Genomic DNA, 16,976 nt, shown 5'->3' with positions numbered 1-16,976 from the left:
CTCAATATGAGTTCCCAGTGTGCTCATGCATCTCCATCAGAGGACGTTCTCCTCATTAAATCACAGGGTTTTTTTTTGTCCCCAGTCGTGTTCCCAAGCTCATCTGCATGTGCGGCATCTCTACATCTCATGCAATCAGTTCCTGACTCTGTCTTGTTTCCTCTTTATGCTCCTCCGTCACTGACCAGTGAGCAATATCCTTCCTTCAGTATGAGTTTTATTGTCAAGCACAGAAACTGTCTTCCTTCTTTAGGTTTATTCTGTGATCAGTAAATGAGCTTATTTGGCATCTATTACTACATTTCTGACGTTAGACTTTCGATCCATCCCTTTCTCCAGTACATTTCCTGTATAACCTGGCTCCTGTTCCTCATTTTCCTCCCATCCCTACTACCATCATAAGACACAATTTCCACATCCTGTCTATTTCTCCTTCCTCTATAATCTTCGGGAATTACATAATGAATTTTAATCAATGTTATTTCCTACCAGAGGATCATAATATCCTGCATAGATTAGCAATAGTTAAACTCATACATGCATAAGTACATTCATACATACATAAGTTTAGGAAGCTCAGAAACAGTTGGTTTCCATGTGGCTTTTTCAAACATCATTAATGTCAGTAATTCTTTGCCCTACTACTGCCCTGCCCTCCCACCCCCTCTCCCTGATTAAACCTCCTTACCCATTACTCCACATTTCCTTTTGACATCACTTGTGTTATACATTGCTGACTCTCTCGTGATCTTTCTTCCCTCACCATTCTTATTTTCTCTTTTTTACATTTCTGGATTCTTCAGGTGCTTCAAATAAACACACACCCCTAAAACATTAACACTGATATCCACATATGTGTGAGGTAATGGAACATTTGTTTTTCGGGGTCCTGATTACTTTTCTCAGTATAATGATTTCCACTTTCATCTGCATAACTGCATGTCATCATGGGATAGAATTGATTTCAATGTTGTCTAATGAGGGTGCATCACAGACAGGATTACTTTATTTTCATAGGCTCCCAGAGAAGGTGTGATATTAGAGGCTTGTATAATAGTTGGGTTTTTAACATGGAAGCAAGATATAAAGTAAGACAGTCCAATGATGTAATGCGACACCATGTTGTCTGGCCCAGGGAAGTGCCAAAGTTTGGTGAAAAGAGTGGCAACCCACAGGGTTTATTCTTTGGCTGACAGATGCCACTAGATAGCACTAAGGAGTGAGAGTTATTCTTACATGGTATGGGAATCAGAATGTTGATTAACTAGGCCACTTGAAATATGTCAGAAATTCTGGAAACTGTGAGTTGAGACTTCACTTTGTAAGTGTGCTGGTTAGTTTTCTTCAACATGACCTAATTGAGAGTCATCTGGGAAGAAGGGATGTCAACAGAGGAATTGACCCCACCATATTGGCCTGTGGTGTATTTTCTTGATTCATTCTTGATGTGTGAGCTTCTTGGGGAGCATGCTATCCTGACATCAGATGGTTAGATCCCTTCTTTCTGTCTCTCCAGGTCCATTGCCCCAGGCTTCAATATGGGCAGTTCCAGGAACTGTGATTTCCAAGGGCAGAGATGTGACCATCTTCTGCAGAGCCCCTCCAGGAGTGACCAGAGTGTGCCTAACCCATTATGTATCTGATAAAGACTGGCATGATTGCACCACACAGGGATCCAATGACATTTTTGAGTTTATTCTTCAGAACATGACACACACCAATGTGGGGATTTACTACTGTCAATATGAGAAGGGAGGTGAATTGTTCAAAATTAGTGACAAACTGGAGTTGATGGTGACAGGTGAGCAAATGTTAAGAATACAGTTCTTTATCCTCAGTCACTGTTGCCTACTTTATTGAATTACCTATGTTCCCTCACAGTCCCTGGCTTTATCTCTGCTCCCATACACAGGAGTTCTTGTTTACTTGCGAGTATTGGTTGATGAAAAGCGAACCACTCCAGATGAATTTATGTTTCTCAGAAGCAGGGCATCAGTCCCTGAAGACCTGACAACCTCCGCGAGTGTTTTTCTTATTGTTACAGACAAGCCACCTTTAGCATGGCAATTTCTACATACCCAGGGGTTGCTTTGAAAGACCCATCACCTAGCAGTTCTCAGCCATAAGAGACTTTCTGGTTTGCAAGTCCTGTCTCTAAACTATGTTATGCAAAGGCTCTGGGAATTCTTCAAGAGAACAAGTTCATAAAATCTCAGCTAAGAATCACTAATAAAGGCTACTTTAAAGTTTAGGAACCATCACTCCATATAATGGTTTTGCTAAATTTCTGCTACTCACATACATTGGTCTGTCATCTTTTCTTTGTTTTCTCTCTTTTCCTCCACTTTCCCTTCCTCTCATTTCATCCTTTCCTCTTCCATTTTCATTTTTATATATTTATTTTTTTGAGACAGGATCTCAATATTTCAGTCTGGCTTTAGACTTGGTGTGTATCTAACCATAATCTTGAACTTCTGATTCCTCTACTCTCTCATGACTAGCATTGTAAACCTGGACAACCACAGCATTCATCTGATGATGGTAACAGAATCCAGGGCTTTGTGTATATTAGGCAAGAACTCAGCAACTAAGTCTCGTTACCTGAAGATGATGTTCGTCATCCTTCCCCTGCACTGAATGTGGTCTAGTTTCCCTTCAGAATACTGACTATGGCCCCTAAGGGATGGAGTTCATGGGAAATCACAGCAGTGTTATAGAGTACCTACATAGAACCTCTCTATGGCCCTGCTTCATAGAGAATTATAGAAACATGTTTTGTGATCCCTATAGATTAGCAATGGATAATAGATGAATTTACTTTTGTTTTTGTCTTTTTTTCTCAGCTCAGACATGATTTGTAGGTTTCATTTTAACAATGTTTTTAGTAACAGGGTCATTTTGTGATTTATTTTGAGAAAGGGTCTCACCTGTAACTCTGGCTAGCCTTGGAACTTCTATATCGACCAGGCTGGTTTTAAACTCACAGAGGCACACCTGTCTCTGTTCCTGAGTGCAAGGATTAAAGCCATGCAAATGCTACCATGATAAACTAATAATAGAGTCTTTTCACTTTCAGGTGGTTACCAGGACAAGCCATCCCTTACTGTTGATTCAGGCTCCCAGGGACTCTCAGAAACAAATGTGACTCTCCTCTGTCACCCACCTCATTCCTTTGACACCTTCATCCTCTGCAAAGATGGAAATGCTTCCTTTCCCAAGAACTGCTCCCATCAGGACCACAAGACATTCATCATCTCCCCTGTGAGCCCACGGCACAGGAGGACCTACAGATGCTTTGGCTCTTTCAAATCTAATTCCTACTTGTGGTCACTGCCTAGTGACCCCATTGAGCTTCCAATCCCAGGTAAGTATGTTTGATATTTGTTTGTTATCTGTGTGCTTAGAGTGACCTCAGTGGATGCCATGTGGAACACATCCATTTCTCTGTATGTCTGCCACGTACTCTTTGTTTCACACTGCACTGCTGTTATGACTGGAAATGTTTCATTTGCATAATAGGCTGTTAATATTATAATTTAATTGTTTTACTTTGAACAGATACACATGTATATTCTTTTGTGTAATGGAAGTCTTTACCTTCCCATAATAAGAACCCTTCTGAAAGATGTTGTGCCACTTGACTGGTGACTGTTACTCACCAATGTTCCTTTCTGAGGTGTGTGTGTGTGTGTATGTGTGTGTGTGTATATGTGTGTGTCACAAGTACATCACTAGCTGATGGTGACACGAAAGATGAAAGAAAATGTGTAAGTTTCTTCATTGAATGTGACTTTATGTATCTCAGGAGATCATCACTTTTTTCTTTTTTAGGTTATAATATAGACAAATCTTTTCTCCCCTCCATTTCCTCATTCTAAACGATCTCGTATACTCCTCTTTCTCTCTTTCAAATTCACAGCTTCTTTTTCCATTACTTGTTGTTATATGCTCTCACTTAACACACACAATATAACCCATTCAGTCTGTATAACGTTATTGTATGTATGTTTTCAGTGGTGATCATTTGGTACTTGATAACCAGTTGGTGTGTTCTTCTCTAGGGAAGACTATTTCTCCAATTCTCAGAATTTCTAGTTCCCTGTAGTTGTGTAGAGTTGAGCCTTCATGAGCATTCTTCTATGCACTTTAGCATGCCCGTTTTTTTGTTCTTGTTCAGCTCATGTTTAGGCAGTCATGTTGGTGAAAGTTAACATGTGTTGTTTCTGCAATCATTAGGAGATACAGTCTCACCACAAACTCTGATTCATTGGCACTTATACTCTCCTTTCCTCCTCTTTCACAATGCAGGAGTTATTTTGTAGATGTATCCATTGCAACTACTCTGATTTTGATTTGTTATCTTTTCAATGCTATGTGTCCTTTATGTGGAATTGTCATTTGTTGAAGGGAAGTTTTTTTTTTTTTTTTTTTGATGAGTGATGAAGACTACACACATCTGTCCCATCACCTTTGCCATCACAGTGGTACCTCTGAAGAACCATCAGCCCAGTGGGAAATTCAGGAAACATTTATAGAATAGAATTCAGGAAAACTCTCTTGAATATACACATTCATGACATAAAAGTAGAGAAGAGGTTAGATAAGAATAGAAGACTGGTGAGAGCCTGGACATAGACAAAATAAAGTAATGGTGGTGACATCTCAGAATTCTTAGAAAAGAGCACAGCAGGGTCAGCTTTCTTGATGGAGGGAGCTGATTTCTTTATATCTTAGCACTTCTGCTAAGACATCTTTTAGTATGTCTTGGGGTTTTAGTTTTTATTTTTATTTTTGGTTTTTCGAGACAGGGTTTCTCTGTGTAGCTTTGGCCATCCTGGACTCGCTTTGTAGACCAGGCTGGCCTTGAACTCACAGAGATCCATCTGCCTCTGCCTCCCAAGTGCTGGGATTAAAGGCGTGCACCACCACGCCCGGCTGTGTCTTGGGGTTTTAAAAGTAGGACATGCTTCATGTATGCGGAACAAAGGAAGCAGGGCCACGGAAGTTCAACTTGGGAACTAGAGAAAACATCAAGTGATCAAGTGTGCATGGGTTGAAGATGGGAAGATGGTCATGAGGAGGCAAGAGGAAGAAATGCTGTGTAGAATAGAGAAGGGGATGGCACATGAGCAAGTGGCCAACTGGTTTCCTTTCTTCCAAGAGTTAATCTCCATTTATATCTCTTCTGTTCTTTTTTTGGAAAGTTTGAGTGTATGTGGTGCATGCTCATGAGGGTTTGGGTGTATGCACACATGTGGAGTCCAGAGTAAGACATCAGGAGTCTTCCTCTGTCACTCTCTACCTTATTTCCTTGAGATAGGAACTGTCATGGATCCTTCAGCTTGCTGTTTTGGTTAGCCTGGCTGACCACTGCACTCTAGAGACTCTCCTGTCTCCATTCTCCAGTGCGTGCACAGCTTACAAATATCTCTCCGTGTGGATGATGGAGAGTTGACCTCAGGTTCTCATGCTTACAAAACAAGTATGCTCATCCACTGAGCCATCTCGTTAGTCTTTTGCTTTCTTCCTTCTTAACAAAATTATTTTTGTTTTTCGAATCAGGTTTCTCTGTGTAACTGTGGCTGTTCTGGAACTCGCTTGGTAGACCAGGCTGGCCTCAAACTCAGAGATCTGCCTGAAGCTGCCCCTTATGTGTTGGGATTAAAGGTGTGCACCACCACTGCCTGGCTCAGTTAACTTTTAAATAAAAAATTCAGGCCAGGTGTGGTGGCTCACACACACCTTTAATTCCAGCACTTATATCTCTGTGAGTTCAATGTCATATGTGTTATTATTACTGTTTCTTTTTCTCCCATAAGATAGTTCCCCTCTGTTGATTTCATATTACATAATTTTATTACACTTTCACTTTCCTAACTATCTTGAGTTCTTTTTCTTTCATGGTCCCCTTCTTAGTTTCAGCACACACACGCGCACACACACACACACACACACACACACACACACACACACACACACTTTTAAATATAACTGTCATATATGAGTGATATCATGTGGTATTATCCCTCTGAGTATGGCTTACTTGGTGTAATAATGATTTCCAGTTTCATCTATTTTCTTATAAGCATCATGATTTCATTTTTCTTTCCAGCTGCATAAAATTCCACTTTGTCTATGTACCACATTTTCTTTATTCATTTATCAGTGAATGGACACCTAAGCTGGCCTAGTCCAATTTCCTGGCTGCTGTAACTAGAACAGTAGTGCACACAAATGTGCAAGTCCCCCTGCTACATAGACTTAGATTTGGGCCACATTTCTGAAGAGAATCTGTTCCTTTTGCTAAAAAACCAAACACAACGTATTAGTCATTGTATGCCAACCACTCTTTATTGGCTGGTATTTCATTTAAACTTGTTTTGGCCACTTGCAATGTTTTTCAATTTCTGATTGTTGCATGTAACTTTTGATCTCTATTTTTATTAGAAAAAAACTTCCCTTACTGATTGTTCTTACTCTATGTGGTTCACTCAGACTAATCTGTGTATGTTCTTCATAGACTGTTTGGGAAAAGTTCTCCTTGAACCTCCGAGGGATGGGTGTTTCTTTTCATTTATGAACCATTTCCCCAAATACATTTTCTTTGTTATTGTATTTAACTTGTCTCATCAGTTGGGTGTGCTGGTGCATCCCTATGATCCCAGCTATTGGCAGCTGAAAACAGGGAGGCCTCAAGGTTGAAGTCATTTTTGGCTACAGAGTAAGACCCTGAGTTTAAAAGACTGACTCACCATATACCCTACCTATATTATCAATTACACTTGAATTGATTGCTTCAATTATTTTATTAGGTAAATTCCCTATAGTTTCATAAATGCCATAAATGTGTTTTGTAGAAGGCTTGTACTCAATAAGTGTTTGGCTGAAAGGACGAATTAATGTAACAGATGTTTAATAACAGACCACTACTCTTTTCTAATTCCAGACCCATCTGGTCCCATTGCGGTTTGGGCCTCAGTTGCTGCTGCATGCTTCCTTGTCTTCCTCCTCATTTTCATCTGCCTCTGTTGCTACTGGGCCAAATGCAGTATGTCTCAGGAGGGGTGATGAGCCTGGGAGGGGTGTATAGGGCTTGGTGGGTTCTAAGACAGGTGTTTGTCTTTCTGTAGGAACCACCAATGGTGAGACCAAGAGACAAGTAAAATATAGGAGGTAGGAAAATGTGGACTCTTTTTAATAAATACACCCCTGCATCTCTATGTAAGATTTTTGTCTGAGTACTGGGTATTGAAGCCAGGGCCCCTGCCTGCTAGACAAGCAGTCTATCACTGAACTACCCCCACAACTCCTAAAAATTTTACTCATGTATTATTTCTCAGGCATAATTGAACATTTCCACTTCTTTTCACTCAGATCCAGCCCAGCCGTGGACATGGACGAAAAAAATAAATGTAAGGTGGAGTGTATGTCTCCGAGGAAAGGGATGCTTTTGGGGCTGAGGAGGCCTACTGGGAAGAGCAGAAGAGGTGGGAGGAGCCACCTTGCTGTGTGATGTTCCTGTCTTTCTCTAGGGTTGAGTTGGTCACCCATGAGATATAAACACAAGGCTATATAGTTTAAAGGCTCATGTGAAACAGGCCATCTTCTCACCTTTTCTTCCAGATGATGACTTTGAGGGCATTCGGCCTGAGAACTGCAGCCCGGTGGACACACAGGTAAGCTCTCCCTACCTCTCCTTTTCCACCCCGTGGGTATACTCTTCCTAACTTGTGTCTCATGATGGCAGGCTTCTGCAGCAGAAGACTCACAGGAAGTGACTTATGCCCAACTAAACAGAGAGATTGTCAAGAGGAACATGGATTCACTTCCCTCCAACACCCTTCCGGGCATGTCTACACAGACCTGTGTGTACGCTACCCTCATGTTATCCCAAGAGAAGAGTCAGAGCTAGCGGTGAGGTGTGCAGGTGTTTCTTCAGCAAAGGGAGGCTCCATGAACACCATCTCATGTTCTTCAGCTCAATCTGTCAGTCTGGCTCTGCAATGGCTTGAGTATAGAGAAGCTTGTCCATTATAAAGGAACCCCAGAGCTCATAAACATCTATCAGCAAACTTCTGATTCCTTGTGATTTGCTCACTATCTCACTTACTAGTGTAACAGTCAGATGTGTACAGATGACTATTTCCTGGGGTTCAGGTTAACTTAGTAAGACATGGCTCCCACCATCTACTGAAGATGCAAGGTGCACAGTCTAGATTCCCGGCAATTAGTGATGTAGAGCATTTCAACCTTGACTGTCAAGTTGATGGATTTTAGAATCACTTAGGAGGCATAATATAGGTATGTCCATCAGAGCTCCTCCAGAGATGTTTATCTGATGTGAAAAAGACATACTTTTGAATATAAGTGATGCTATTTTATGGGCTATGGTTTTTACATTGAATAGAAAGGGGAAAATAAGTGTGGCATCATTATTCATTGATTTCTCTCTGCTTCCTGACTATGGATACAGAATGACCAGCTGTATCATGGCTCCTGCTACTACATTTAGAGGCACTTTCACCTACCATATTCTCACTTCCACGATAGACTATACCTTCAAACTAAGTCAAAATAAACCCTTGGTGATAATTAGTCTCAATTGTGACCTTGATGAGATACAGTCTCCTGGGAGACTGACTTCTGCATGTGTGCTTGTGAGGGATTATTTTGATTAGACTAATTGAGGTAAGAAGACCTGTCCACTCCGTTTTCTGGGTGGAGAGTCTGTCTATATAAAATAGCGATAGTTGAGCATAGGGATCGTGGGTGCAATATGTTAGCTACTTCAGGATCCTGCTACCATGACTTCATCATGATGGATTGTAACCTTGGATTCTCCCTTAAGTTGCTTTTTGTCAAGGTGGGTGTTTTATTGAAACAACAGGAAAGGCAAATGAGGGACCCTCTTTTTCTCAGTTCGATTTTATTACAGCCGTCAAAAGGTAGCTAACACACAATGTGAAGAGGTAGTCAGTCTCCAGAGCTTTTTAAAGGAAACTTTGTTTTCCAGGTGGGAAAAACCACTCAGATTTGCTTAAGGAGACGTGCAGGTACCAGGGAGGAGTCAAGAATAAAGAGAATTCTTGCCATTACTTGGTGAATAACACTGAAACAAATATGGGAGTGCAAGAGTCTTTATAAGATGGTGTTATTTCATTTGTGCCTATATGTAGAAGAGAGGATTAGGGTAACAGTAGACAGGTCTTTCCAAATGTATTTAATAGCCTCCATACTGTCTTTTTAAATAAAGGATGTACCAATCTATGTCACCTCCAACAGTGTACAAGGATTGTATATTCCCCACTTTTTTTTTTACAACCCTTTTCCACCTCTTCTATTTGGTGATGGACATTCTAATAGGTTTGAGGTGATATCTCATGGTGGGTTTGATCGGCATTTACAAGATGGTTAGGGATACCAAACACCTCTCTGTATACTTGTTGAGAATCTTATATCTTTTTGAACACAAAGAAATTTCTGGACTTTGTTCATTTTATTTTTATTACTAGTTTTTCGTTAGCATATAAGATAACGTGCTTCATTATGACATTTCCACACATGTATGTCATTGTCCTTTGTTCATATTCCCATTGCCCTCTTATGTTTCCACCTCCTACAACTGGTCTGCTCCCTCACTGTCAGGAATGCTGATGGAGGGTACCAGCTACTTATGGTTACCATGTATAACACAAGGAGGAAAAACTGACTACTCTTAGTGGGAGGTATCTGTAAGGGTAAAGTCTCAGACTGTAGTCATTATATTAAAGAAAAATATGGTTGCTAGTTTTAGCCCATGATGGTCAAATTATTTTTAAACACTCTTGTTTGTACCAGAGGAAAGCTTTGCTATCCTTCTGAGCCTTATCTGGGGAAGGTTTTGACATTTCCTTGGATCTGAGGCATCGGGGTCCTTGAAAGGCCTGTTTCCATGTGAACAGCATACAGTCACTCAGGGATTCACCTGTTCCACACAGATATAATAACATTTCATGATATCCATGTATGAAATTCTTAAAGAATAAAAATTGTAACAAAAATAATGTTTTCAATAAGTGTTGACAAAAGGAAGTAGGGAGCAGGCGCAGTGACGAAATACCTAAGGGGAATGCCATCTTGTTCCAATTCTAATATGTGTCCGCCTAGACTCTTCTCAGCCTTCCAACCCTCCCCCCCCCAACCTGCCACAGAATCACATCTGCCTTGGCAATGTTTTTGGGACTGTTCATGAGTCTGACTATGGTCCAGATACATTAACTAGAATAACTGTCATGCAATATCTGTAAGACACTGCTAACCTCTGCAAAAATAGAGGTGTTGTCCAGACTCCCCTCAAACACCTATTGTGATTTTTGTCTTAAAAATACAGCATCCCTGAGGTTGATGCTAAGATGCCCTGAAAGATGAACCCTGATCTTAGTTTCTGACTAATGAAATGACACATATGTAGAAGGAATCTCTTGTGTGTTGTATGGATGGATGCAACACATGGCAATTAAAAATTATGTGGCCTTTATCTTAGGTACAAACTAGGAGGTAGAACATCTGGTAGGCAGAAGTATTCTGGGATAGAGCCAGGCATGGAAAGATTAAGCTGGCAAGATGTGAGGAGCAAGGATGCATGGTACCTGAGCTCAGGTAACCAGCCACATGGCAGAATGTAGATTAGAATAATGGGTAATTTATGAACTAGTCATAGAAGAGCCTAGCTATATGGCCTAGGAATTTGTATAATATTTAAGGAGTCTCATGAGTTGTTATTCTGGGAGCTAAGGGACAGGAGGAAAAACCACCACAACATAATGGTTTCCCACTACACTCATTTACTTAGAATTGGCTTAATTAGTGTGGTTGTCAAGAACTCTCTCTGTGGATCATTTCAGTGACTCGACATGTGCAATCTTAGCTGAAAGTTGAGGTAGGAGGATTGCCTGTAGATTAAGGCCAGCCTGCGAAACACAGTGAGGCCTGTATTGGCTAGAGAGTGATCTTCCAAGTCTGGTCAGATGGCTCCCTAGATAGAGGTGCTTACTGTTAAGCCCGAAGACCTGAGTTCAATCCATGGAATCCACATGACAGAAGAGAACTGACTTATAACTAAGACCTTGTCTCAAAAAAAAAATCTGACAGGGAAAAGAGATGGAGGAAATGGGGAAGAAGTTTGTAAGGATAGGGATGTGAGATGGATTTGATCCAGTCATATCATATGCATGTAGGCATAATAACGAAAATATTTAAAAAGTTACTGAAGAGGAAAAGAATGAAAGGGAAGCTGAGAAGAAGAAAGCTGGATGCAGGGCAGTGAGATGCTGTGATGTGGTTTTGGGTGGGAATAGAAGAAGTAGAGGGAAGTGAGAATGTGGAGGAGTGGAAATGAACTGGGGTGTGGTGGTGAAACAGTGTGGTCATTTCTGGGAAGGGAGAGGTGACTGGCACTTGGAGGCGCAGCTCAGATTCTGCTTCTGCGTCTGCTAGCCTCACAAGCATACATGGATCTTGTAAATTGTCCTTTAAGCCAGAAAGACAGCTTCAAGGAGAAAGATGCAAGCTCACGTGACCCGTATTAGGGTAATGCTCGGCACTATTGTGAATTGGAGAAGTAAAAATGGCAGATCTGGGTGTGGAGGCACACACATCCTCTAGTACCAGCACTTGAGAGGTGGAGGCAGGAGAATCAGGGGTTTATGGTCACTCTTGACTACAGTAGATGAGACCCTGCCTCAAAATAGCATCATCATCATCAGCAGCAGCAAAAATTGAAAGTTGCAGCAGCAATGTGATGTTATTCTATCTCAAGTAGATGGGGTTGGACGGTGTCTTCAGATGTGTATGTTGACATCTTAACCCCTGGTGTCTTAGAATATTTAAGAATATTTAAAAAATAGGGGTGTTGACAGTGTAACTAACGTAGTTAAAACGAAGTGATATTAGAGTAAAATGGATGCCTAATATTATATGACTGATGACCTCATGAGAAGAATTTTGGACATAGAGTACACATACGGCACACACAACAAACACATATGTCCCACAACAGAACACATACACAGTAGAAAGCACACACACATGAGTGTGCATGCATGCACAAGCACACATAGCATGCATAGACACGCACCACCCACTACCTACCAATCACACACACCATGCACACAGAACACACACTATACACACCAAGCATACACATGGCAGACAAAGAAAACCAGAATGATTTATGAACTATGAAGAGAGGCAGAACTGGAGATGCTAGGATGATGAGGAACAGGTGGATATGAGTAGCCTGCATTGCTACATGAGACCATTTGAAGTTCTGGCCTATGTTACCATTGAGAGCTGATTGATCTGGCCCACCCCTGATCTAGGCATCTCAAGAGAGTTGGTCTCATTCCATGCTTGCTGCAGTACACCAGAGAGAGGGCTCCACTCCTCACCTGGGCAAGAGATATCTCATTTCCTGCCCCTACCCTCCTGCCACAAGTGGGAGAGCTGGCCCCACCCACTGCTGGCCACTTGGGGGGTCATGGGTGTGAGAGAGATGACCCTGTCACTTGCTGTGTGTGTCAAGAAGGAAAGTTGGCAGTATCCCTTGCCTGGACAGCATGGGGAAAGCTGGACCCACTTTTTTTCTGGCTGCAGCACTTAGGAGAGGGGGCCATACACCTTGCCTGGATAGCACAGTAGAACTGACCCTGGTGGGATTGTGTAGGTGAGATGGAATTAAGGGTGTGAGCAAGGGAGGCCTCTCATTGGCCATGAAGTTACTTGCGTGCTGGAGAGATGTCCCATCCCTTGCTCCTCCTCACCTTCTGCTCCAGGAAGGAGATTTGGCATCTTCCCTCACTGGCTATAGCATTTGGGAGAGTGGGTCCCACACATCTCCTGGCAGCATTGCATATCTGGCCCTGGAGGCAGTGTTTTGGGTAAGCTGGCCCTGAGGGTTTAAGCTTGGGTAAGTCAGTCCAGCTGCTTCCCTGATGCTGCAGACAGGAAATCTAGCCTTGCCCCTTGCCTGGGCAATGTAGGAGAGCTGGCCCTGGTGGTGTGGGTACAGGAGCAACTGCTGGCAAACCAACTCAGCTACCATCCAGGCCCAGACACAGGACTTTAGGTCAGAGTACCCTAATATCTACCCCATCTCTTTTTTAAAAATGTATTTTATTAATTTATTCATATTACATCTCAATTGTTATCCCATCCCTTGTATCCTCCCATTCCTCCCTCCCTCCCATTTTTTCCTTACTCCCCTCCCCTATGACTGTGACTGAGGGGGATCCCCTCCCCCTGTATTCTACCCCATCTCTTAACTCCTGAAATATGTGAAGGGGCAAGTCCTGAAGAACTAAAGCCACAGGATATCCATGACACAGAGCAACTGTAGCACATCCCACAGGAGTCCCAGTGAGGATCCAGTATGGAAGATGTGGCAGAAGTCTTGAAAAATGGCTCATTGCAATGAACATTTGCATAGGAATGTGTGGACAAAAGGGTCTAATGTGTGACACACGACAGCTTCCATAGTGATATATTTTGTTTTGTTTTGTTTTTGTTTTCTTTAGGAGGGAAGTTGCAATGGCAGAAGGTAGATGTGCAGGGACAGGTCGATGAGTGGGATAGGATGCATGATGTGAAATTCACAAGCAATAAAAATGTAAAAAAACCCCACAATTAACAACAGCCAGGGCAACATGCCACCACAAAACCCCAGGTATCCTACCATAGTAAACCCTGGATAGTTTGATATAGCTGAAACACAAGTAAAAGACCTTAAAATTAGCTTTGTGAAGATGATAGAGGCCCTTAAAAAAGAGATGAATAAATCCCTTAAAGAATTTGAGAAAAAGACAGAAAATTGGAGGAAATGAGTAAAGTCTTCTTTTAAAAAGCCACAAAATCCAAGGAAAAAAACAAACAGTTGAAGGAAATAAAACTATTTAAGACCTGAGAATGGAAATAGATGCAAAAAGAAAAACACAAACTGAGGTAATTCTGGAAATGGAAAAACTAGGTAAGCAAACTACAGAGGAAAGCTTCACCAACAGAATGTGAGAGTTGGAAGAGAAAAACCTCAGGTATTCAAGATATAATAGAAGAAATAGATACATTGGTCAAAGAAAATGTTAAATAAAAATTTCTGATACAAAATATTCATGAAATCTGGGACACCATGAAAAGACCCAAACTAAGAATAATAGCAAGAGAAGGAGACTATTCCTAGCTCAAATGCCCAGATAATATTTTCAACAAAATCAAAGAAAAAAAAGTCCTAACCTAAAGAAATAGATGTCTATAAACATACAAGAATATTACAGAACACCAAATATATTGACTTTGAAAAGAAAATCCCTCACCACATAATAATCAAAACACTAAATGTACAGAAAAAAAAGAATATTAGAAGCTCCAAGGGAAACAGGCTAAAAAACATACAAAGGTAGAACTGGTAGAATGACACCTGACTTCACAATGGAGACTCTCAAAGCTAGAAGGAACTGGATAGACAGCCTGCAAACTCAAAAAAAACCAGATGACAGTCCATGCTACTATACTCCTCCTCCTCTTCTTTTTTTGGTTTTTTGAGACCTGGTTTCACTGTGTAGGCTTGGCTGTCCTGGACTCACTTTTTAGACCAGACTGGCCTCCAACTCACAGTGATTCACCTGCCTCTGCCTCCTGAGTTCTGGGATTAAAGGTGTGCGCCAACATGCCTGGCCCTCCTCCTCTTTTTTGTTTATGTGTGTGTGTATGCCACATGTATGAAAGGTGCACACAGAAGCCAGAAGATGTCATCAGATTTCATGAAGACCCTGTTACTTATGGGTGTTAGCCACCCAATGTAGGTGTTGGGTTGTGGACTGGGGTCCTCTGGAATGGCAGCGAGTAGTTTCGACCACTAAGTCATCTCTCCAACCACTTTCTCTCCTCCTCTTCCTCCTTTCCCCTCCTCTTCCTCCTCCTCCTTTTTCTCCTCCTCTCCTCCTTCTTTCCCTCTGCTCTTCTTTTTATAACCTCCTAAATACAATTAGCGATGCCCATACACACATAGATGTAGGTCATCAAATAAAACTTGGACAACCTACCATGGGCCAAACCAGCGAAAAAAGATGACTTTCCCTCCAACAGCAGCCATCACCTACCCTAAGCTCCTCAACTAGGGATGGGATAACTAGAAAAATATCTTTAATTATATGTATGTATGTAAGTGTGTATTTATTAGTGTAGGTGGAACAGACTCCAGAAGAAGGTATTGGATTTCCTGGTGCTGGAGCTACAGGCAGTTGATAGTAAGCCAATGTCTATATTGGGAACTGAGCTGAGGTCCTTTGGAAGAGCAGCAAGTGCTTTTAACTGCTAAGCAATACTTTCTTTTAAAAATTTTTTTATTAATTTATTCTTGTTACATCTCAATGGTTATCCCATCCCTTGTATCCTCCCATTCTTCCCTCCCTCCCATTTTCCCCTTATTCCCCTCCCCTATGGGTGTTCCTGAGGGGGATTTCCTCCCCCTGTATATGCTCATAGGGTATCAAGTCTCTTCTTGGCAACCTGCTGTCCTTCCTCTGAGTGCTCTAGATGAGAGAAGCATGGGAGAATAGCAATACTTTCATTCTCCAGAAATGAGGTGTTTTTTTTTTTTTTTTACTTTTTGGAGTTATAATGATCCTAGTAGGCATATGTATTTGAGGGGAACAATAAAGAAACAACCTAAATGGCTACCCCATTAGGAGGGGAGGTTCTACTTTTTTTTTATTATTAATTTATTCTTGTTACATCTCAATGTTTATCCCATCCCTTGTATCCTCCCATTCCTCCCCCCCCCATTTTCCCATTATTCCCCTCCCCTATGACTGTTCCTGAGGGGGATTACGTCCCCCTATATATTCTCATAGGGTATCAAGTCTCTTCTTGGCTACTTGCTGTTCTTCCTCTGAGTGCCACCAGGTCTCCCCCTCCAGGGGACATGGTCAAATGTGAGGCACCAGAGTACGTGAGAAAGTCGTATCACACTCTCCACTCAACTGTGGAGAATATTCTGACCATTGGCTAGATCTGGGAAGGGGTTTAAAGTTTACCTCCTGTATTGTCCTTGGCTGGTGCCTTAGTTTGAGCGGGACCCCTGGGCCCAAATCTGCCTATCATATTGTTCTACTTGTAGATTTCTAGGACCCTCTGGATCCTTTTATTTTGCTGTTCTCCCATGCGTCTCTGGAGGGGAGGTTCTACTTTTTACTGTGAGCAAGACAGAGGCATCTGAAAGAGTCCAGAGTAGGGAGAAAAAGAAACAGACTGGACATTACCAGGGCTAGGGAAGTGAGAATAGCAGAAAATTATGGAGATAGCAAGAGATATTGGAGGCAGGGGAAAACCCCTTGCTGTTACATAAATTATAAATGTCTATCTAGGAAAATAGAAGCCTGGGGAGGTGAGAAGGGCTAGCATGAAAGTGTTAGGGTTTTGAAATGTATAAGAAGTACTTGTTAATAAGGACTGCAGGAGCTTGGAGGCAAGCATGGGCTTTGATATGCAACCACAGGTATATGTCAATGGAAAGCTGTATCTCTATTCTGCCAGAGGCAAGGAGATTATTTCTTTTGGCAGACTGGAACTGTTTCACAAGTTCCTGAGGAATGGTGGCTTCTATCTAACTACCAGAAGTTCTTCTACAGTTCAGCTTGAACTGGGCCAAGGCAGCTATTTTTGGACATATGCTCTGCCCTTTGTAGTTTGAGGAACTGGAATGTCCTTTGTACCGGACAGTAAGAAGTCAGACCTGTGAAGCCTGGACCAGCCTTTCCCCAGTGACTGTTAGGGATTTTATGGGCATCTAGGACACAGGCTATGCCCCTCCAGGAAGACAGATGGCTGACATACAGCTGGCAATAGGAGATAAGTGATGGCCTTAGGAACTTGTGTGCAAGTCATCCTACTGAGGAGATGGCCTTGTCTTAATGACTCTCAATTAGGAAAGCTGGGGATAGTAG

General features: G+C 41.8%; 1 protein-coding gene across 1 annotated transcript in view; it reads left to right on the top strand.

The window, feature by feature from the left end:
- Positions 1-7,912, top strand: part of LOC127203019 (leukocyte immunoglobulin-like receptor subfamily A member 3) — a 69,487-nt gene extending 61,575 nt beyond the window's left edge. The window contains exons 7-13 of the mRNA XM_051161833.1: positions 2,502-2,572; positions 3,060-3,364; positions 6,947-7,048; positions 7,131-7,173; positions 7,375-7,412; positions 7,624-7,676; positions 7,748-7,912. Coding sequence (XP_051017790.1) covers positions 2,502-2,572; positions 3,060-3,364; positions 6,947-7,048; positions 7,131-7,173; positions 7,375-7,412; positions 7,624-7,676; positions 7,748-7,912 — 777 coding nt within the window. The remainder of the gene's footprint in view (positions 1-2,501; positions 2,573-3,059; positions 3,365-6,946; positions 7,049-7,130; positions 7,174-7,374; positions 7,413-7,623; positions 7,677-7,747) is intronic.
- Positions 7,913-16,976: the final 9,064 nt, after the last annotated feature.

Source organism: Acomys russatus, chromosome 19 (genome assembly GCF_903995435.1).
Source record: "Acomys russatus chromosome 19, mAcoRus1.1, whole genome shotgun sequence".
NCBI classification, from domain to species: Eukaryota; Metazoa; Chordata; class Mammalia; order Rodentia; family Muridae; genus Acomys; species Acomys russatus.
This window is presented reverse-complemented; position numbering and strand designations above follow the sequence as displayed.